General features: G+C 44.5%; 1 protein-coding gene across 2 annotated transcripts in view; it reads left to right on the forward strand.

The window, feature by feature from the left end:
• Sgcg (sarcoglycan gamma) overlaps positions 1-23,239 on the forward strand; it is a 68,994-nt gene that overhangs the window by 43,170 nt on the left and 2,585 nt on the right. For both annotated transcript variants that reach the window (XM_037208479.1, XM_028870353.2), the window contains exons 3-7: positions 1,255-1,356; positions 4,438-4,525; positions 8,214-8,333; positions 15,310-15,382; positions 21,094-21,217. In XM_037208479.1, the coding sequence (XP_037064374.1) occupies positions 1,255-1,356; positions 4,438-4,525; positions 8,214-8,333; positions 15,310-15,382; positions 21,094-21,217 (507 nt within the window). The remainder of the gene's footprint in view (positions 1-1,254; positions 1,357-4,437; positions 4,526-8,213; positions 8,334-15,309; positions 15,383-21,093; positions 21,218-23,239) is intronic.

A 23,239-nucleotide genomic window follows, 5' to 3' on the forward strand; every position in this document is an offset into this window, starting at 1 on the left:
CAATGAGCATGCTGGTGGGAAACATGTGATGGAGCCCAGTGCAGAGCCTGAATCATGTTCTCCAAGACTGCCACAGTAGGAGGCAGCCTGGTCCTTCCATGTCTGCAAAACATGTCAAGCCAGAGCCTCTTCTATGTTGGTATTATCATAATAGTCACTAAATACCTTTGTATTGTTACAAATGTTTTCTTCTAAATGCCTTTATTTCCTTCTTAATAACCTACTTGACAGAATTCTAAGATGTCTCCATGATGTCCACCCACTGGGTTACAGTCCCTGTAGCCCCGCCCTTGAGTGTAGGCTGGTCTATGGTTTCCTCCATCCAATAAGAGATGGTGAAGGTGATGGAGCAGCATTCCTTCAGTTACCTGAAAAATATACCATGGAGGAGTCTGCAGGTGTAATTAGGGCTTCAAATCAGATGATTTTGAATTCATGGAAAGGACTATTCTAGGTGGGTTTGTAAGAACTTTTACCCCTGTTGTAGGGATTCCTGTAAGGCAGCAGTTCTCAAACTGTGAATCTCCACCCCTTTGAGCATCAAGTAACCCTTTTACAGGGTCACATATCAGACATCCTGCATATCAGATATTTACATTATGGCTCATAGCAGTAGTGAAATTATAGCAATGAAGTAACAAAGAAATAACTTTATGGTTGGGGGTCACCACAACATGAGGGACTGTATTAAAGGGCTGCAGCATTAGAAAGGTTGAGACCCACTGTGGTAAGGTGTTCTCCAATCGGCCTTGTGTTACTGTGCTTAGAAGGTTCCTGGAGCAACTTGGCAGCTTCCTCTGTTCCCCACACAAAGGGACTTGCTACTAAGCCTGGCAAGTTGTATTGGATTCCTGGGACTCACAAGGCCAAGGGAGAGAACCAATTCCTGAAAGTTGTCCTCTAACCTCTACACAGACACTGTGGTATATATGTGCCTACATGCAGTCCATCAATCAATGTCTTTAAAATAAAAGAAATTCAGTAATAACAAGATTTTATATGGGCATGGGGTCTTAGATGTTTATTATAAAATGATTTGTTAAATCTTATATGCCTCTCCCAAATAGACCTTTGTACTTTCAAAATGTTTTTTAAATGAATATTAAATATAAATACTTAAAGTTTCAGGTAGACATTTAAGAGAAATACAGAAAAATGAAAGGAATATATGGAGATTCATGTGTAATTTTAGTTAATCCAAGAGAAGCAAAAAATAAAACAATGGGAAATTTCATGTCTCTTTTTCTTTAACAGATAGGAATGGGTCATTTGCATGTAACACAAGATGGACTTCGCCTGGAAGGGGAATCTGAGTTTTTATTTCCACTGTATGTCAAAGAAATACGCTCCAGAGTGGTAAGAAGGCTGTGTGTCACATGATTTGTGAAAAATAAGTAACGGTTAAGCACAGCAATTCATGGTATGTCCTATCTAACACATCCATGGTATATCCTATGTAACACATTCATGCTATGTCCTATGTAACACATTCATGATATGTTCTATCTAACACATTCGTGGTACATCCTATGTAACACATTTGTGGCATGTCCTATGTAACAATTCATGGTATATCCTATGTAACACATTCATGCTATGTCCTATCTACACATTTATGGTAGGTCCTATCTAATACATTCATGGTATGTCCTATCTAACGATGTGTTCCTGGGCAGTAGACCTTACTTTACAGAATATGTGCTATGAAGATTTTATTCTTTAATGCTTCAGCTCTGAGTTTAGTAGCCTCAGCAATTTTACTCCATAGAAAAAAACATAATTCATAATTAAAAATCTTAACTCAGAACAATTGACTATCATTGATGTTGTAGAATATTTGTTTAACTAAGTAAAGATGTGTTACATTTGTTTAATTACGTAAAGATGTGTTGCTGTTTCACCTTGCCTGCCTAAGGCACCTGATTGGTCTAATAAAAAGCTGAATGGCCAATAGCTAGGCAGTAGAGGGATGGGCAGGAATGGCAGGCAGAGAGAACAAGGAGGAAGAGGAATCTGGGCTGGGCAAGAGAGAAGAGAACAAGGGAGAAAGAGAGGGAGACATCTGGGGCCAGTCAGCCAATCATCTACCAGCCAGCAAGACACGGAGTAGGATATACAGAAGGGAAGAAAGATAAAAAGCCCCAAGGCAAACACTGATGAAGAGAAACAGGTTAAAATAAGTTATAAGAACTAGCAAGAAATGAGCCTAAGCTAAGGCCAAGCATTCATAACTAATCATAAGTCTCTATGTCATGATTTGGGAGCTGGTGGTGGCCCAAAAGAAAGCCTGTTACACATTGGTGCAAGCAGCTTAAACAGACTTGATTCAGAGCAGTCAGAGCTCTCTGGGGGGCTCTGGAGAAATTCCTGTCATAGAGACATTCTGCCTTACTTGTCCTAGAGATTTGTGAGACTGAGATTCATCATAAGCAGAACCAAATCAGTCACTATGAAATAATCATGAACTTGAAAAGCAAACCGAGACTTGCCTTGCCTCGCCTCCATGGAACTTAAGAAAAGGATCACAGAGACTGACGTATAGATATCCTAAAGGAACCATCAGGACGTTCACCAGGGTCTCCTACCAGCAGCAGAATGACTCAGCAGGAGAGTCCCAGTCCTGACACAAAGGGAGGTCCTAAGGAGGACAGAGCAAAGGGGAAGTCTCACCATGGTTGTGTTGTATTGTTTCTAGAAATCTTGCTGGCAGAAGGGGCATTCAGATGAGCTGTAATTCAGACTGATTCATGCATGGGCCAGATGTGAAGTTTTTCCGGCAGTACACTTGCATTAACCCTAGTGGCATTTACAAGTGTTATGGACACTGTTGTGTGAGGACAAGGAAAGTTAGCACAAGTTTTTGTTAGTGAGAAAGTCAGGCATGAATAAATTAAAATATGAGATCTTATTCTCCCCAAGTCATGTTGGTCTATCCCTCCCTGTATTTAGGGAGACAACAGACAGTAGGACCTGGTGACTAAAGCCAGGGAAATAGATCATAGCCAATGGGACCTTCCAGAATGAACGGCTTTCAGTCATATTTTACCAGGCTGTCATTTCCAGAATGCTTTAAGAAGAACAGGGAGTACAATTAGAAAGAAAGCCAGACAACCGGTCACACATTAAAGGTTCACAATGTGACATCAATGTCAATCAGGACATAGAACTATAGGAACCATGAAGTGAACAGAGCTCTGCAGCAGTTTGTAACAAATATGACTTCCCAACAGAAACGTGTGCAGAACAGATCTCCCCTGAGAAACCTGTGTGTGCCTATTATGGTAGTTCTGCTTTTCTGGGGAGCAGTTCTCTATAATATCCTAGCGAGTGAGCTACGTCATCCATCTGAAGAGTTTGCCATTCAACAGTGATCTGCAGTGCTGAGCTGAAAGAATGTCTTCTCACGAATGTAATTCAGCGTGTGCTCTTGCCTCTGACTCTGGCTGTGTAGCACCCTCAAGAGTAATGGGGCTCGGGGATGGCTCAGTTGGTAAAGTGCCAACTTCACAAGCTTGAGGAATTGAGTTTGCACAGTTTGCGCGCGCTCACACAGAAGACAACTTTTGAAAGTTGTTTCTCTCCCTCTGTGATGGGATACAAGGATTGAAGTCAAGTCATCAGGCTTACATGACAAGCTTTTATCTACTGAGATATCTTACCCACCCAAAACTTACATATTAATGAGTACCCTGGGATGTTCCAATGCATACATATATTGGGTAATGTTTAAATGAGGTCAAACATATTTCCTCCAAAGTTTAGCCTTTCTTTACTGAGGAAACATTAAAAGCGATGTCTTCTAGCCTTTGAAATATGCAGTGCATCACTGTTAACGATGGTCCCTGCTGCTTCCTAGGACTCCCCAGCATCTTCCTGTCCCTGATGAACTGTAACTCATACCCACTAATGACCTCCTCAACCCTCTCACCCCACCTTCAGCCTCCTCCATCCTCCCTACCTTCTAAGTGACTGGCTTCTTCAGACCACACAGCTGAGGAGTCCTACAAGATTTGCCTTTTTCTGTGTTAGGCTTTTTCTTTTTATTGGGAAAAACCTTCACATTTTGAAAATAAGCAGTGTGGTGTTTCTTGTAGAATAGCTAACCATTCTCTGATTTATACCCCTCAAATGCCTTGAACATAAATAACAATGACAACAAAGACTGTGAATGTCTTGGCAAAGATAAAACACTAATTAGAACCTATTTTCCTTGAGAACTAATCAACATGTTAAGAGCAGTATTTTCAAACATCATAAACTCAAAGGATTATTATAATCTTTTCTTAAAAGCCAGTGCATTTATATCCTAAACATAATATAGTTCTGGTTACTTAAATGTTTTTGCTGCAAGTGTATAGGATCTAATGTAGAAAATATAAATGTAAATTATATACAAACATAAAGGTATACTTTGCTAATTTTGAAAATCCTTTCCAGGACTCATCTCTGCTTCTGCAGTCAACTCAGAATGTGACAGTCAGTGCTCGCAACTCAGAAGGGGATGTCACAGGCAGGGTGAAAGTGGGTGAGTCCAACAATCTTATATCAAGTTCACGGAGGGTGGTGACCAGAGGGAGTTTCTTCTAAAGAATTGCAAGCTTATTTATAAGTAATAAAACATGAACTTTCTACCTTTCACATTGTGCATAGAGAACAGTTAGCACTGAGAGGCAGAGGGGCGGTGTGAAGGTTTGTATGTGGAGAGGGGATAGTGTTAAACCTGAAAATAGTGAGGAGAAAGACCAAATCCACAGTTATCTCATTAAAGCATCTTTATTAAACACTGGCCAGGACGATGGACACTGGCCAGGTCCATACCCAGGATTCCCAGAGAATGGGGCTGAATTAGGCTAGTAGGGTGCAAAAATCCACAAGGTTTTGTACTTCCCACCTTCATCCAGCAGGGGGCAAGCATACATCCTGCCCTACTTCCGGCCTACATACCTCTCACCTATGTGTGTAGTTGGGCAACCAAACTTGTTTACAAAAGTGAAAACACATGCCATATTATTTTACATGAACAAGAAGTTATCTGTCCTTGGGCAAGTGGAGTTTACAGGTTAGAGGCATTTTTGTTTTACAGATCCCTTAAGTATAGTAATTTAAACTTGAAACATAACTTGAGCGCTCACATTTTCCCCTTGTGTTGTATCATGAGTCAAATCCTTGACTCTGTAGTGGGTACCTATACATACTGAGATCTAATAACTATCAGTTTAATAGCACCCAACTGGAAACTTATGTATCTAGTTAAGGCATTAATGAGCAAAGGCCAAAAGTAATTAGCAGAACCAGGAGGGCCAAAGGCTCTGTGATGGTCGACATCAGAGCTGCTGTGAGAATGGACACTAGTCATTTTTCATCTTGGGTCCCCCCCCTTTTTTTGCAAGGTTCCTGAGTGATTTGCATAGAAACAACAATTTCTGTTAAAGTCACATAATACCTCCTTGTTCTACATAGAGCAGGCCAAGTACCCTATCATATTGCAGAACTATTTCAGCTGATTATTCTATCTGTTGCTATATCTGGGTCTACTTGGTTTTAACAGGTATCTTTCCTGATATGCCAATAGGCACTATAGGTAGCCATTTTGTTTCCTATGACAAGGAGTTTCCTTTTGGCACAGGGGCCACCTAAGATCATCAGAAAACATACATATTTACATTATGATTCATAATAGTAGCAAGATTACAGTTATGAAGTAGCAATGAAAATAATTTTTATGGTTGGGGGTCACTACAACATGAGGAACTGTGTTAAAGGTCGCAGCCTTAGGAAGTCTCATTGGAAAAAGTGGGTCACTGTGGGTGGGACTTGGGATTTTACAGCTAAGCCCCACTTCCTGTTCACTCTCTACTTCCTGCCCACTGAGGCGATGTGACCATTGGCTCTTGCTCCTGCCCCAGACCTTTCCTGCCACAATCTCCTAGAACCAGAAACCGGAACAAACCCTTCCTCAGATGGCTTCTGTCAAGGCATTTTGTCTCAGCAACAAGACAAATAACCAATGCCCTTTCCAAGACTGGCCCATGGGAAAACACGCCAGCACATGATGGCACCTGCTAGAACTTGGAGCCCACTCTTCTGAGCACCAAATCCCAGAGGTCACAGAACAAATTCTGAGACTAAACTACTGAGGCTTTTGTAGAAGGGAGAGTGCCAAACATGGAGAATGGGATGCTAAGCATTGCATCACGGAAGGGGAAATTCTGGAATCTGAGAAAGGCGGAGAATGATGAGCGTACCAGTGCTGGGGCAGGGTGGGAGGCTCCAGTGGATCTGTGGAGATGCCTCATTCTTCCACGGAGAAGCAAGAGCTTGCCGAGAGGCTGGCCAGCACCCTCCCAGACGGACCACCGTCCTCAGCCCCAGGAGAAGTCTAACCCAGGAAGGGTTCCAGAAACTACCTTATAAAAAGGGGACAAATTCAGTGCTGCTCAGTAAGCCCCACACGGAAATGCCCACATTGCAGGGCGTACCACAGATGGACCAGGAAACCAGTCAGGTACCTTCACCCAAGAATTCCAGGTTTGACAGGAAGACGAGACTAGCAATGTTCAGAAAGATCGGCTAAAGAGGGTCTGTGGGGAAGAAAAGAAAAATGAGTCTATTTTCACTCTCACAAATAAGGAGAAGAATATTCTCACTCCACATTGTCTCCAGAATCCAGGTGCAAGGAATGTTATGGGAGGAAAACCACTGAGGCCATGATGCATGCTTTTAGGAAAAACAAAACAAAAAACAGAGCTAATGGAACGACATAATAGATGAGTGTGTTTCTCATTCCTGGGATCATGCGGGCGATGATCCTTTATGTTTAAACCTTGAAAGGGAGCTGGAGAACAGCTCAGTGCCTAAGAGCACTTGCTGCTCCTGCAGAGGACGTGTGTTTGGTTGCCAGCATCTGTATCAAGTGGCTCACAACTGCTTGCAACTCCAGCCCCAGGGCATCCTATTCTCTTGTCTGGCCTCTTTGGGAACTCACACACATGGTGTGTATGCACAGGCACACACACACACACACACACACACACACACACACACACACACACACACCTTTTTAAAGCTGAAAGGCAACACATTTTGGAAAGCAGTAAAAATGATCCACAGGAATTTAAAATGAAGGAGAACTTAATTTCTCAATGGATGTATGTAAGGATGGAGTATGCACCATGTTGCTGTGACTTGCAGAGACACCTCAGAACAAACATGGTTCTGGTCCTGTGATGGCTAACTTCATGTTTAAGAGTGTAAAACTACTGTGCTTAAGAGAACTATAAAGCAAAATTGAATTTCCAGACATTAAGGGCTGTTAAGGGTCGATTTTTGTAATTGCCCGGTCTTGTACAATTTTAACAAAACTATTGTTTATACAAGGTTATAGGTCACAAGGTCAACCGCTGTTCCTGCTGCTATAAAGGAAAGCTTGTTTGGCTCAACAGAACCATAACTTAGTGGCCTTTGCCATTACAAATCCCTGACTGACGTGGCTGACTTGGCTGGTGGAGCATATGGGGATTCTTAGTCCTGGTTGTAGGCCTGGTGCCAGTATATACAGGAAAGCCTCCTCTTTGTTAAAATGTATTCATGGTCAGACTGGTGGGTCTCTGAATGACCCTGGACCCCTAACAGTCACTGTAGCTTCTTCCTCAGCCTCTGCTCCGTTCCCCCTTTTCATTGCCTGTGGGGAGCCGGGAGTCCCTTGACCCTCGTTCTCACCCGATGACCCTCCATCTTACCCGACTTTGTTTTCATGGAAGTGAGTGGACCATGTGCAAGGCCTTCCCTCTATCTTTCCATAATTTTTTCATCACAAAATGCCACATTTCATTCAATAAGAGTCAATATTAATATAACATATATATGAGATGCTAGTGACCCTGGATCTCTGGGTAGAAATATATATATTTATATAATATATATATATATATATATATATATATATATAATTATCTAAAAGAAAAACTGCCTTTTCATAAGAAAAAGAAAATTTAACAAACTGAGGGCTTTAATTCCTAACTACATCAGCCACCCAAACCATTTCTTCAAGTTTATGTATATTATTGTGGTAGGGGTGGGGAGATGCATGCCATAGTGTGCCTGTGGAAGCCAGTCATATCCCGTGGTTCGGTAGTGACCCAGCAGTTGTGAAAACAGGGAATCCACGCTGCTTACAGTAAATGTCTAATACCCTGTGCTGATTGGCCCTTCAGGTGCCGAAATGGTAGAAGTCCAGAACCAGCGCTTTCAGATCAGCTCTGAGAACGGCAAGCCGCTGTTCACCGCCGAGGAGCAGGGTGTGGTGGTCGGCACGGGCAGACTGCGAGTCACGGGTACGTGGGGACAGCCCGCGCAGCGCATCCATAGCTCTGCTCTGCACTCGGCTAAGGAACAGTATCTGGCTGTTGATTCACCTTCCTGCCATTTTCTTTGACATTCTGTTTGCGTCTGAAGGAGATGCCTTCCTCACACAGCTTTGCCCACCTTCGTCTTTCTCCTTTATCTCTTTTCTAGTCACTGTAGCCAACAGCTTTGACCTCTCTGTGTAGTTTACATATCTGTTTTGTCCCCATGATGCCAGATACTTGAATACCCCATGTGTCTACAAAACATCCACTTTTCCTCTGGCTGATTCAAAAGTGGATTCGAACTCTCATCAGTTTCACCTTCAGTATAAAAAAAAATCTATGAAAAACATTTTCAGAACCTGTTGTAAACTTGCTTGCTATGTTTCTGGAAGTCTAGAGGTACAAGGAGACAGGTGTGTTTAAGCCACTTCTGGAATTTTTCTGCACTAATCAAAAGACGCACAGTGTTGCCAGAAAATAGGCTCAACCCCTGATATACAATTTTATGTGATTTGTGCATTACTTCCAAGCATGCTCGAAAGTGGTGACCTAATGTTGCAGACTATGCCAAGGAAGCAGCAGCTTCCTTTCTTTCTAAAAGACACTAGGAAAGCCAAGATAAGAAATTGAAGGGGGGGGGGGGAGCATGTGCCTGCAGTCCAAACATCAGGAGACAGAGGCTGAAGATCATGAATTCAAGATGTGGGCTAAATGGTGAGACCTGTTTCCTCTCTCTCTCTGTCTCTCTCTCTCTGTCTCTCTCTCTCTCTCTCTGTCTCTCTCTCTCTCTCTCTCTGTCTCTCTGTCTCTCTCTCTCTCTCTCTCTCTCTCTCTCTCTCTCTCTCTCTCTCTCTCTTACTGCTTAGTAAGTAAAAAAGCAAGTAGTTAAGTATCTGACATAGAATCCACTGGCTCAAAGTACATATGGTCTCTGACTTGTGATGGTTTACCTCATCTGCCTTGTAATGATGGAGACACAACACGCATTAGTAGGCACCAACTGGAATTTTTAATGTGCTTACTTTCTTGGACTACCATTACATCATCCCATCCTCATGGCTGGACAGCTACAGTGGCCAATACTACACCTCCTACTCAATCCTTGGATCACATACAATTGAACCGCCTCACTCTACAGTGGGCTGTGCTGCTGAGATGGCATGGTTGATAGTCAGGTAGATGTTATCTTCCACTTGGGATATTATCAGTTTATGACATGGTTATAGAAACATACCACCATTATGAGTTGAGGGCCACCTGTATAGGACACGTTGGCTTTCTTGACCTTAATGCTCTTTCTGTACTCACTGCATGCAAGTTGTCAGTAGGTCTGTCTCCTGATGTGCAAGAGCAAGTTGGTACCACTAATCTGTTCCTGATGGTGGATCAAATTAATGTGTGCAAAGTCAGCATAGCCCTTGGGAAAGTACCATTGTGTTGCAGGGTGTAGAGAAAAGAGTATAAACAGAAACTTGGATTCCATCAAACCCAAGCCATCCATCACAGAGGATGAACCATTCCCTAGCCCGGGGTTTCTTTCAGATTATGGCATTATAAGGGAAGCAGATGAGAAACCTGATGAGCAGTTGCAGTATAAGTTACCCGTGTGCATCAGAACCACCTCGGAGGGGGTGGTTGTTATGTCCGTATTTATTGTATTCAACCTTAGAGTCTCTGGCTGGGTAGTGCATGGGTTACTTTTCTTGTCCCTGTGACAAAAACGGAGGAAAGGCTTGTCTGGGCTCACAATTTAGGAGATGTGGACCATTGTGGGAGAGAAGGCGTGGAGGCTGAACATGCTTGCTGTGCGAAGAGAGAGCTGATGGACCGACTTTACACATCCCAGAGGGTCAGCAAACAGAGAGAACTCAGACCAGAGATTAGACGAGCAATAATCGTCAAGGTCTGCCCTGGTAACCTACCTTCTCCTGCTGGGCCAACCTCCTAAGAATCCACAACCTCTCCAAGCTGTGCCTGGGAAATGCATGAGCCTGGGAGGGCATCTCACATCCAAACCATCAACAAGTAGGCTTGGCATAAGACTGAAGGTTTCATTTCTAACCAATTCCTAGGGGATGCCAGGGGCCACATTGAGAACCTCGTCCCCATAGTAACCTGACCAGAGTCACAGTCTGGTCAATCACATACAAATGCATTCTCCAGCACAACCTTCAAGCTATCCTCTTGAGGCAATCTGTGCCCATGCTTTCATCTCAGGCACTAATTTCTCCCAAACTCCTCCTTGTCTCCAGTGATGCTAACTAGGATATGTGAACCTCACCTCTAACAGCTGCGTTCCTTCCCTGTCATTACAATATCGAGGTTCTTGTTGCCATAGTAACCATGAGTGGGGAGTTAATGACCAGACCTGAGCTTGTTGAGCTTTCTAATGTGTCCTCGGCTTTACCCAACTCTGACAAATTGTAGAAAATTCCACAATTCTGGCATTTCTCCTCTGGGTGTCTCTCTATATTTATTGTCTAGTTCAGAATTCCTCAACCTTAGTACTATTACCATTTGAGGTGGGTAGTGTTGGAGTATAGATGGGCTGTACACAGGAAAACTAAATAAAACTGTCATGCAATTATAAGCATGCTGAGAAGGTTTTCACCAAAAGTCAAAACTTGATTTCATCTCCATTTCTTTTCTATTCATAGTGACTATAGTTATGACCATGTTTTGTTAAATAGAAAATTTAGTAGGATATTTTCATAAACCTTAACTTTTCAAGACAAATTCTCATGGCAGCTTTTCTCTACTACTTCCTGTGAAAGTCCAGGGTTCACTAAAAAAAATATGAAAACAGATGTGTCTGGATCACCATGCCCATCAGGTCCATATCCAAAGGCACAGACACTTGGTGGTATGGCTGACAGCGGACCAGCCACAGGCACAGGCAGTCGTCTTTCTGCTGAAAGGAATAAGGACTCCCCTGCAGTGGCTTAGGACTCACGGACACACAGATGTCACATGGGAAGCTGGAGGGTGCACCTCCAGGTTGACTCACACTGACGCCAGCTTTTCCTGAGTGCCGGAGCTCTGACGTTTGCCTTTGGGTGCACCCTGCCCTTCTGGGTGACTTTCTCTGCAAACATCTACGTAAGGGGCCCTGGCACTGCCAGTTAAGCAGACTAGGCTCTGCCATAGTCTCCTCATCTTATTTATTTTTATTTAGTTTGGCAATTGCTCTGTTTGGGCTTCCCCGTGTCACAGCAACTTCACGGCTGCTCTGTTTGCATCATTTTGTGTTTTTGTGTCAGGTAGTGTATGATGAGAGAGAAAGAACACAATCACATACTCCATACTGGCTGCAGTGAGGATCTCTCTTCGGTGCAATGCAAAGATGTTGAATTTCCTGGACGGTGGTGTGCCTTGACTCATGTTGTAGAACTCTGACCTCTGGGTACCACTGAAATTAGAACAGCTACAGTCACCCACGAGAGAGACCCACAAGATTGGGCGGATTAATGATTTACAGTTGTTAGAAAGAGAGACTCCTTAGTGGGGTAACTGTCGATGAGTCAACCATGCTCCTGTAACTAACCCTTTATCCATACTCCTGTAAATAGCTTCAGGAGACTCAGTGGTTCACCAAGCTAGACTTGGATGGAATGATTTCTTTGATATGTCATTGGGACAGAGAGAAATGTAGCTCCCAAGAAAAGTCACAACAAATCCATCATACATTTTAAGGCCAGTCTCATCATTATAGGGAAAATAGATTGTTTAGAGGCAAGAATCAAAGCATAGAGCCAAGTAGGATGGTGGCCTGCCGAGATGGTGGCAGTGTTCTGGAGGAAGTGGGTCACTCCCAATTAAGGTCTGAGATAAGACGCTCTGTCAGGGTTCAAGTGGGTGGCAAGCATCTGGGGAAAGAATCAAAGGAGATGCTTGTTGGGTGGGTAACAATGTTGTTCTGTGGATGATGGAGAAACCCAGGGCAAGAGAAAACACCACACAGCAGAGGCAGCCCGCAGATAATTCTTATGTTGAGGATCAGCCATGAGGATGTCACCTCAGCTATTGACTGTGCATCCATGGACACTCGGAACAGAAGCCTTGAGTGAGCACATGTGAGCATCACACGCCATCTGAGCTATGAGAATGCCCGTGAGGCCCCAAGTGGGAGAGTGGAGAGACAGCGTGGGGGCAGGATTATATCAGTAGCCATTTTCCTGGTGCCGGAAGAGCTGATGTTCCAGAATTTGAGTCCGGGAAATTTTCCTTGGACATCATCATGGAGGTTACTACTATCTTAGAAAGAGCATTTTCAAGGGGGTAGTGAGGGATTCAAGGCAAGAAGCAATTTGAATTGTTCGCATTGTGAATAGAGTGGGAGGATGTACAGATGCCATGCAGTGTGGCCGTGATGGGAACAATGGCATTATTTTACATCATCTGAAAAGCCTGTGACAGTCCACAAATGCTCAATGAATATATGGAATTGACCTTAGTAAATATTGGGCAGCAAAGATGCAGTAATTTAACAAGTGTCTGTGTGTGCACATCCACTATTCAATTAGAACTGTTAACATTGAATTCTGTGTATTGGAGGAGTCTAAAAGGAACCTGACAGGAAGAATGGAGCCACTTGAAGCCACCCAGTACTGGGCTCTGTCTATGAACTCCATGGTTATTGGACTCTACTCCAAGAACCATCTCCCACCTTCACCACTGTAATCAGTCTAGTGCTCAAAGCTTACTGCAGACCCTCCCATGACTATCATTCATTAAAACATAGGTGGGCACATAGGTATGTCCTCAGGCAGGTTTTTCTGTCTCTCCTACCAGCTCCCAAGTCATGACACAGAGACTCATTGTTTTACATCATGAAAGCTCAACAGATAGCTTAGGCTTGTTTCTAACTAGCTCTTACAGCTTAAATTAACCCATTTCTATTAATTTGCTTCCTGCCTTGTGGCTTTATTGCCTTTATTCTGCACTGCCCATGTTGTTTTCTCTTTGTCTGGCAGCTCCTTGCGACTCTGCCCTTCTTCCCAGTGTCCTCTCTGCCCTGAAAATTCTGGCTAGCTATTGCCTATTCAGCTTTTTATTAAACCAATCTGATTGACAAATCTTGACAGTGTACACAAAGATTATTCCACAACATATGTGGAATATAGGACATTTACTTGATGTGGGAGGACCCAGCCCACCATGGCAGTACCACTCCTGGACAGATGATTCTGGATTGTGTAAGAAAACAGGCTGAGTAGACCATGGAAAGCAAGTCAGTAGACAGCTTTCTTCCACGGTCTCTCCTTCAGTTCCTGCCTCCAGGTTCCTGGCTGTGATGGACCTGGAACTGTAAGCTAAGGAAACCCTTTCCTTCCATGTTGCTTTTGGTCACGGCATTTATCAAAGCAATAGGAAACAAGCCAGGGCAGAAACTGGTACCAGGGTGTGCCCTAGGCATGGGGTATGCCTACACTGAGGGTGGGGCCTGGTGATAGGTGAGGTCCAGGCAGGGGTGTGTCCTAAACCTGGGATGGGCCCAGTCGGGGTGGAGTCTCAGCATGAATGGTACCTAGGCAGGAATAAGCTTTGGCCTGGCAGAACCTAGGCCAGGCAAAAGCCCTGGATAAATCTTAGGGGGTGTAATAGATGAAGTGCTACTGCTAAACTCTATGCATAAGCCCATAAAACTTAAGGTAAGCAATACCTTGAATATAGCCTGAATGATGGATTTGTGTTGCCTCTGTGCCCAGTGCAGCGGTTACCCATTTGTTCTCACGTGCTCAGTGCCTGTGGTCCTGCTGCTCCTTACCTGCAAACTTCAAACTTCACAAATGACTTTATCACAAGGTGGATAAGGAGCCGTGCTTTAACCACAGCAAGACTTTCCAGCCAACGTTGCTCGTTTACTTAGGTAATGAAGCCCCACAGCATGCAGATTTAAAACGTGAATGCTGGTCTCAAATGATAGCTAATGTAGGATATGACAAACAGTGTGTCGCCAGCTCCATGTATCGCTGCACCCTGGGCACATTCTTGCCTGAGATCAATTCTTTGATAAATGGACTGAGAGAGATATGCTAGTTCCAGACACACAAGGGGGCTATTTCAGATTTTTAGAATTTTTTTTTTTTTTTTTTTTTGGTTTTTTGAGACAGGGTTTCTCTGTGTAGCTTTGGGCCTTTCCTGGAACTCACTTGGTAGCCCAGGCTGGCCTCGAACTCACAGAGATCCGCCTGGCTCTGCCTCCCGAGTGCTGGGATTAAAGGCGTGCGCCACCACTGCCCGGCTAGAATTCTTTTAAACTGTTCTACTGGGCCTTAGAAACCAATGACACAAGACACAGCTGTTTTACACACACACACACACACACACACACACACACACCAACTTAGTATTACTGAAAAAAAAAGATGGATTCAATGTCAATGTGAGTTATTTCTTTTTTCATTTTGATGACTAATATCATTCTCTAGTTTTAAAATCAGCCTGTTAGTTTGCAATAACGTGGGTCAAAAAAATCACTTATAACTTAAATTAACCCACTCTGTTGATAAGCTGTTGTGGTGGCCTCAACATGTACAGGAACTCTTGTGCCCCTCTTCCCTGAATTTTGAACCCATGAACAAATGTGGCAAAAAAGGAACACAGACAACAGGTTGAGCATCCGTTACCAAATGCTTGGGATCCAGAGTGTTTGAGGTCCCAGACGTCTTAGATTAGGAACATCTGCCTGTGCACAGACACCGGAGGGATGAGACTTCCCTTGGGCTGTAGCTTGGAGGTAATCATTTATATTAGAATGGGTTTCATGAGCTTGCGTTGTGACTGCAGCCCATCACATGGGGTCAGGGTTGGAACTTTCTACTCTCGATGGTTAAGCCAATCCTCAAAAACTCTGAATTCTGGGATTAGGGATGCTCAGCCTCTTGGCTGGACTGGCTGTTTAATTTGGCTGATTCCACTCCTTGTATTTTGTTCTGATGTATCTCTGGGCTTTGTTTAGGGCCGGAAGGAGCTCTTTTTGAACACTCAGTGGAGACACCCCTCGTCAGAGCTGACCCATTTGAAGACCTTAGGTAAGGAGTTTGCTTCCAACATAAACACACTTTCTCATGGCAAACACCGAGGTGTGCCTGTAGACGGATGCTCCGTGTCCCCGCATCACTTCTTTACTTCCAAGGCTTTCAGCACATAACTAACTGGTTATTACTGAGGCAAGTCCAAAGCCCTGTTGGGTCTAAACTTTGTTGTGGTTTCATGGTTCTTCCTCTCGTCTCCACTGCCTCTGTTCAGGCTCCGTAGGACAGTAGGGGTCTACTCATCACACTCAGTCAGAAGGACACTGCTCTTGGGACACTGTTTAAAATGTTCTGCTGCTTCTGCATCAGCCATGGGATGACCGGTGTGTGCTCAGGGCACCCATGGGTAAGGCTGTGCCTGGCAGTCCTCTCCCTCACAGGCCTCCCCGACTTGAGCATCTACTACCCCTTTCCACCCCAGGCTTTTGAACAAACTCTTCCCTCTGAGGGGGGTACCTTCTGTGACATTATCCGTCCCTACCCACCTAAAACAAATGAAAGCCTCATGGAAGAGGACAGTGCCCTACATAGACTTTGAAACTGGAAATCAGCATTCTTGAAAGTGTCCATATACTCAAGTAGTAAGTGCCCTCCTCCATATGTGTGTGTGTGTGTGTGTGTGTGTGTGTGTGTGTGTGTGTGTGTGTGTATTATTCATTGAGGAAAGAATGTTATAAATGCAAGCACAGGATAAATTCATATTTGCAAAAAAATGTTAGAAAGCTTTGGTATCTATGGTAAAAATTCACATTGTGTATAATTTACCCTCTCAGTCATTTTTAGTGTGTAGCTCAGTGGTGTTAAGTACTTTTTGAACCATTGCCACAGTCCATCTCCAAAGCCTTTTCCTCTTTGAACTGAAATTCCATCCCCCTTAAGGAGGTCTTCATCCTCCCCTCCCCACCTCAGCCCTGGTATCTACCACACTACTTTCTACTTCAGTGAACTTGACTGTCCTACGCACCTCATGTAAGAGGAATACACTGTGATTCTCCTGTTGTGACTGTTTCCCTGGGTATAAGGCCCTCAGCCTTTGATGGATTTATGCATGATGACTGAATAGTTTTGTACATAAGTTTCCTCTTATGGAAGTCTATTTGTAATGACTGTTGGCTATAATGTATCCACTGTTAATTCCACTAATACTTTTTATGCCAACGGCCAAATAAAATTTTTGAAATAAATGGTCTATTATAGTAAGGATGTAGAATGTCCCCCACAGGTCCAAGTACCTCTGTGGTGTGCTGACAGGATCCTTTGGGTATATATATACTCCAGCATGGTATAGCTGGATCATGTGGCCACTCTACTTTCAGGAACCTCCATACTAATTTCCGGTGACTGGACTATTTTACATTTCTGCCAGCACTGTATGTGTTTTCCTCTTTCTGTGTATCTTCACCATCGTTTTCTTTTCTTTCCCCCCCACAAGGTCTGATCATTTATTTGTTGCTACTTAAGACTTGCATTTTTGACTGGACTCAGATGTAGACGCTCTCAGCAAGGACAGTCCAGGTCTTTTGGCAACCTGTTCCTGGAGCATTTCTCTGGCTTCCTTCATTTTCTTGGTCAAAAGTTTAGCATATTCTGCAGCCCCCTCTTCATTTTTCTTAATGTGTTGTTTCTTCAGAGCAACATGTGGGCATCTGTGTTGCAGGACATGTAGAGTAACAAGACACTGAGTCTTGGGTGCCTTGGTCTTGGACTTCTTACCTTCTTTATTTAAAGGCTTTCAGACAACATGTCGGCAGACATCATCATCTTAAGAGAGATCGAAAAGTTTTCAGATTCTGCTATCTTTTTTTGGGCCTCAACTGCTGGTGTCCCGGGAGGAGATACTCAGCTTCATCTTGGCACAGTGGACCACCGAGGAAGCACCATGGAAAGGGGACTTTGTTTTCCTTGATCACTGTTCTGGTTGGGCTCATATGTAGTCATGATGCTATTTTAATGTGCATTTCTCTTTGGGGGTTGCCTTAGTTTCTTTTCTTGTTTCTGTGATAGACTATCCAGACAAAACCAGCTCAGGGAAGAATAGGTTTATTTCAGCTCATAGTTTGGGAAGTCGGGGTCACAGATGCCTCTGATTGCACCCACCCACAATTAAGAAGTGGAGAGGAACAGATGCCTTTGCTCAGCTTCCTTGATTCTTTTTGTACTGCCTAGGATCCACCCCAGGAAATAATGTCACCCTAGGATCCACCCCAGGAAATGATGTCACGCTCAGTGAGCAGGTCTCCCCACCTCAATTAACCTAATCAAGATAATCCCACAGGCATGCTCACAAGGAAACCATACACATGGCAAACAGACAGACAAATAGGCATGCATCACCCTCCCCCTGCAGCAAGCTAATCAAGCAGGGTTGCACAAGGGGAACACATAGGATCTCAAGAATGTCACAGGTGGAGCACACAGCAGCCTGGAATTGATAACTCCGGTCTCTTCAGGGAGAAAGGCCAAGTTCCCAGGAACGGAAACTTTAACTCCTTAGAGACCCTGGCCCCAGCCCCAGAGCAGACCTTGGCAAGTCTGCCCCTTGGCAAGGACACAGAACTAGGTTCCCTTCATCTTTCATGGGGGCTCTGAGAACACCTGGGATCTGCCTTGAAGGTCTCAGCCGGAGACCTTCTTCAGTTCCAGGGGCCCTGCTCCTTTGGTGATTCTGGAGAATCCAGAGCCCCTGGTTCTCAGTGTTTGCCATCCTTGTTCTCTGGAGGTGCCAAGTCCTTTGCTTCTGCCCTCAGACTCCTTGGGAGATCGGGAATAGGATTCTGTTTGTCAGTGAACGTGGCTGGAAAAAGCGTCCTTCATTTTCATGGATCTTCAGCTGGAGTTCCACATACCCTTTAGGTGGGAATTACAGCCACAATCCTCGGTGGCCTCACCAATAGGAGTCACAGGTATTTCATTTGAAAATTGTGGCGGGTGTCTCAATATACTGCCTGGCCTCTGCATCAGAATTTTAATTCTCACGAACCCACTGATGAACGTTACCAAACGCATAGCTCAGTGAGCTCTCAAATCACCGTGTCATGATTTTGAAAATCTCATTCTTGCACTTGAAAGTTTGCAAAGTCCTCTGCAATTCTGTTTTATTGTATGTATGGAAAGTATTAAATCCGTGGACTTCACTAGAATGTCAAAGACTCCATGCCACACTGGCACCATTGCAGAGCCTTCCCCTAAAGCCACCCCACTCCTCACCCCACCCCACCCTGCCCTGCATCCCTGACATTTTAATGTTTTGGAACATGCCTTATCTGCATTTAGTAACCAATCTGAGGGAACAGACCCATCTTCACCTCTTCACTAAGGCTGTCAAGGTCACGTGGGATTTGCCTGAAATGCAGCAGGCTTATAGGAGCTGCTTCTGGGTTTCTCCTTCCAGACAAGAAAAATGTAGGTCACAGCAGAGCACCAGCGACCCAGATGCATGGACAAGCAGAGAGAGTAAGCAGGAGAAGATCCACCAGCACTCACACAAATGAAACCAAACCTAATTAGACCAATCAGCTCCATAGATGTCCTTTAGGGGTATGCTCACATTCAAAGCAAGATTTCAACATATGCAGGACTCGGATTTTACATGCTCTGATAACTGAACAAAAGTGAAATTTTGTCTTGTGTTATCCACAGTGATGGGGAGGGCAGGGTGCTGGAAAAGGGCAATGGGAGATGAATATGATCAGAGCACATCTAAGTGTGCAAAACGTCATCACAAAACCCACTACTTTGTGCAATTAAGACGTGCTAATTAAATGTAGGAATAAAAAAAAAACGACAGAAATTTCCAATCTAACATGTATCCATCTGATTTAAAAGTCTCTCCAGGGCTGGGGGAAAAGGTTCAAAGGTCAAGTGCTTGCTCACTGTGCATGAGGTCCTGGGTTTCACCCCAGCACTGAAAAAAACACCACCAAATCCATTCCTAGGGCCTTTCTAAAGCTATGCCACACCTTCCTAACCCTCCCATGGTCAGTGCTACCCCACAGCCGGCACCGTCCCTGAAGGGCACAGCTTACCCTGACTGCTGTCCCTCTGACTGGTCTGAGTTGAGAGGTTTCTGTGAAATCAGGTTTGTAGCTGTGCAGCTGGACTGTCCGTCAACAACTGCATTGTGCCCCCTGGTGGAATCCATCCTTTTCCAGGTGGAGGCAAGCAAGACATACTTTCTGGCACATATATTTATGGTTTGTTCTTAAGTTTGGTCCAACCCTAGGAGAGCCTGATCCACCGTACTGAAGCTAAGTCAGGTGGGACCAACAGGCATCCTGTCTCCTGACTTCATCACTTCAGCGTTTTCAAAAAAAATAATCTTCCCATTTACCCTCGGATCTGGCTGAACTTAAAGAGACTTTGAAAGGGGAGGCTGGGGAGACAGCTGTCAGTAAAGCGCTTGCCAGGAGGCAAGACGACTTGAGTTCAATCCCTAAAACTGCATAAAAGAATCGGGCACAGTGACCTGTGTGCCTGTAACCGTGGTGATGAGGAACATCCAAGGCATGTTCCCTAATCAGTGAGCTCCAGACCAATGAGAGGTCACGTCTCAGAAAAATGAAAAGTGAACTGTTCCTAAGGACCAACATCAAAGGTTGTCGGCTGGTCACCACCTACAGGTGCACACATGCTACCTACTGTGTGTTAAGAGTGTGCCATCATGAGAGTATACGCATGTGCAGGTACACACACACACACACACACACACACACACACACACACATCCACACTAAACAAACAAATAAGCAATTTCAAAAGATTTTATTTTTTAAGAAGTGAAAGCTAGGCCAAACATTTTCTGCTCTCATGGGAACATGTGGCAAATATTTGTCCCTAAATCTCCCTTTCCTTTCCCTGTGCATTTGTCCATTAACTAAATATTATCATTGTTTAAGCTGTTCACCAATGGCAGTTCCTTCTGCAGGGCCGTCTGCACAAGATTACAGCCGTCTGCCGACTGTACCCGTGGACAGAGCACACTAAGTTCATAGGCTGTCACTAGTTGGATGCTCATTTCTCTGCTACTCACTGTGTAGGTTAGTTGTTGTCAACCTGACACCAACTAGAGTCACCTGGGAAGAGGGACCCTCAATGGAGGAACTGCCTTCATCGGACAGACCTGTGAACAGTTTTGTGGGGCATTTTCTTGATTGATGATTGATTCGGGAAGACCCAGCCCACTGTGGGCATGCCATCCCTGGGCAGATGGCCTTGGGCTATGCAAGAAGGCAGGCTGAGCAAGCCATGGAGAGCGAGCCGGTGAGCAGCCTTTCTTCATGGGCTCTGCTTGTGTCCCTGCCTTGAGTTCCTGCCCTGGCTTCCCTCAGTGATAGACTGTAAGCTGAAATTAACCCTTTCCTCCCCTAGTTGCTTGTGGTCAGTGTTTCATCAGAGCTATAGAGAACAAGCTAGAGCACTCATTATTTCCGGATGTGTGAGTATAGAGCACGTCAACATTCATGAGTGGCATCAAGTTTCTTGGAGAGTCTGCATCCCTTGTTAGCTACCCTTTCTATATTAAGCCACGTGCTGAAGGTTTGTGTGGTAGTTTATTTTCCTCCTTCAGTCTGTTGGTCCTCCCTGGCCCAGACTGCTCACCTGGAGCCATCCTCCCACCTCAGGCTTCTGAGTAGCTTGGGCTCAGAAGCCTCTTAACTGCTGTGCCCCATTCAAGGGTGGCTTTTAACATTTTTTTTTCCTCATTTCAGGTTAGAATCCCCAACCCGGAGTCTAAGCATGGATGCCCCGAGGGGGGTTCACATTAAAGCTCCCACTGGGAAAATGGAGGCCCTTTCTCAAATGGACATCGTCTTGCAGAGTAGTGATGGACTGGTGAGTACAGTGATAGAGTTCTTACTGTATGTGCTGGGGAGGCACCTGAGTGCTGCATCCGCCAGGGCATCAGGATTTGAGCCTTCGGCTGGCTTGTACTAAAACATGATGAAAGGCACAGCATGGCCATGTGAGAAGGACTGAGTTCAGGTAAGGGCACAGAAGATTAGATTCACTCCATAGTGATCTTACTTTCGTACACTGGCATCTGCAGCACCAAGTCACTAATTATTTTATGCTGTGAAAAAGTGCTGCAGACTTTCGGGACATGCAGACACCAATTTGTTGCTGGAGTTTTTTTCCAGTCCCACCCGGGCCCACAGTCACTCAGACCCAAATAAACACACAGATGCTTATATTATTTAAACTGTTTGGCCTAATGGCTTAGGCTTCTTGTTATCTAGTTCTTATATCTTAAATTAACCCATTTTTCTTAATCTATAAGTTGCCACATGGCTCATGGCTTACTGGTATTTTACACCTTGCTTCTCATGGCGGCATCTCTTGACTCAGCCCTCCTGTTCCCAGAATCCTCCTCTCTCTTTGTCCTACCTATACTTCCTGCCTGGCTACTGGCCAATTGGCACTTTACTTATTAACCAATCAGAGCAACACATTCACAGCATACAGAAAGACATCCCCAGCACCAATTTTTGCATTTCCTGGTGACTCAGTGTTTCAGAGCATGGCTATGATTGGGGATATGCACAAATGACAACTATCCCCTGTTGTTGCCCAGAGCACTATGCTTGCTTGCACAGAATTTAGTGCAAAATAAAATGAACGGAGAAAAACAAGTATTTTTCCAAAGGTCAGCTACAGTAAGGTTCCTTTCTGGGGCTCAAGTCCAGAATGACAGTATAGCAGATCTACCCTACACCATGATTTGTAGAACTTTCTTTATTAATAATAGAAGGTGAAAGCTCAGCTTCAGTCAGTGGGGAAACCAGGCATTCCAGGCTACCTAACGAGTCCACAGTGAGGTGACAGGTTAGAGCAGAAGCTGACTGTAGTCATTAGAGTGCATATTGCACAGTTTGAGAGCTTGCTTCTATGTTCAAATAATGCATAGGTTCAGAAAATCTCTTTATCAGCCCTGTCATAATGTCCTTTTGATGTGTAGCTAGAGCTGTGTGCTCTTGTGCTCCTGCTTCCTGGGTGTGTGTGTGTGTGGAGTGTTGTCCTAAGTCACTAGCACAGTCAGAGTGCATGGTTAGGTGCTCTCTCCCCAGCTCTGGCCCAGGCTTACCCCAGGGACAGCCAGCAGAAACTGTAAAACACAGTACAAGGAGTGCAGGGCACAGGACAACCCTGAAGCCTGGGCCCTGTGGGTCACCAGTCCTCCAGTTCAAATAGGGATTTGAGTTTTGGAAAGTTTGCTGGCCCTCTGTGCCTGTCTCCTCATTAGACAAATGGGGGAACTGTTCACTTAATCGTGTCTTGTGGTCTGAAGGCACTAGTGTGGCATTTTGAAATGACGTTCATTTAAGAGGAACAGGAAAATGTAGTTAGGATGCACCTAAAGACAGTCATGAGAAGCCACTCTGGGCATATGGACAGAAGCCAGTCAATGATCACCCACAGGGAAGACATGAAAGTCTTCTACAAACTGAAACTTAGAAGCTTATGAGACCCAGAGCTGGCAAAGTCAGAGTGAGTCAGGGATTTTGAAATCTTAATATGGCGACGTGGTGTCACCACACACTGCACAAGGCTTCAGTTGCTATGGAGACACAGTGTCACCACACACTGCACAAGGCTTCAGTTACTATGGAGACACAGTGTCACCACACACTGCACAAGGCTTCAGTTGCTATGGAGACACAGTGTCACCACACACTGCACAAAGCTTCAGTTACTATGGAGACACAGTGTCACCACACACTGCATAAAGGTTCAGTTTTTTTTTTTTTTTTTTTTTTTTTTTTTTTTGGTTTTTCGAGACAGGGTTTCTCTGTGTAGCTTTGTGCCTTTCCTGGAACTCACCTGGTAGTCCAGGCTGGCCTCGAACTCACAGAGATC

Source organism: Peromyscus leucopus, chromosome 9 (assembly GCF_004664715.2).
Source record: "Peromyscus leucopus breed LL Stock chromosome 9, UCI_PerLeu_2.1, whole genome shotgun sequence".
NCBI classification, from domain to species: Eukaryota; Metazoa; Chordata; class Mammalia; order Rodentia; family Cricetidae; genus Peromyscus; species Peromyscus leucopus.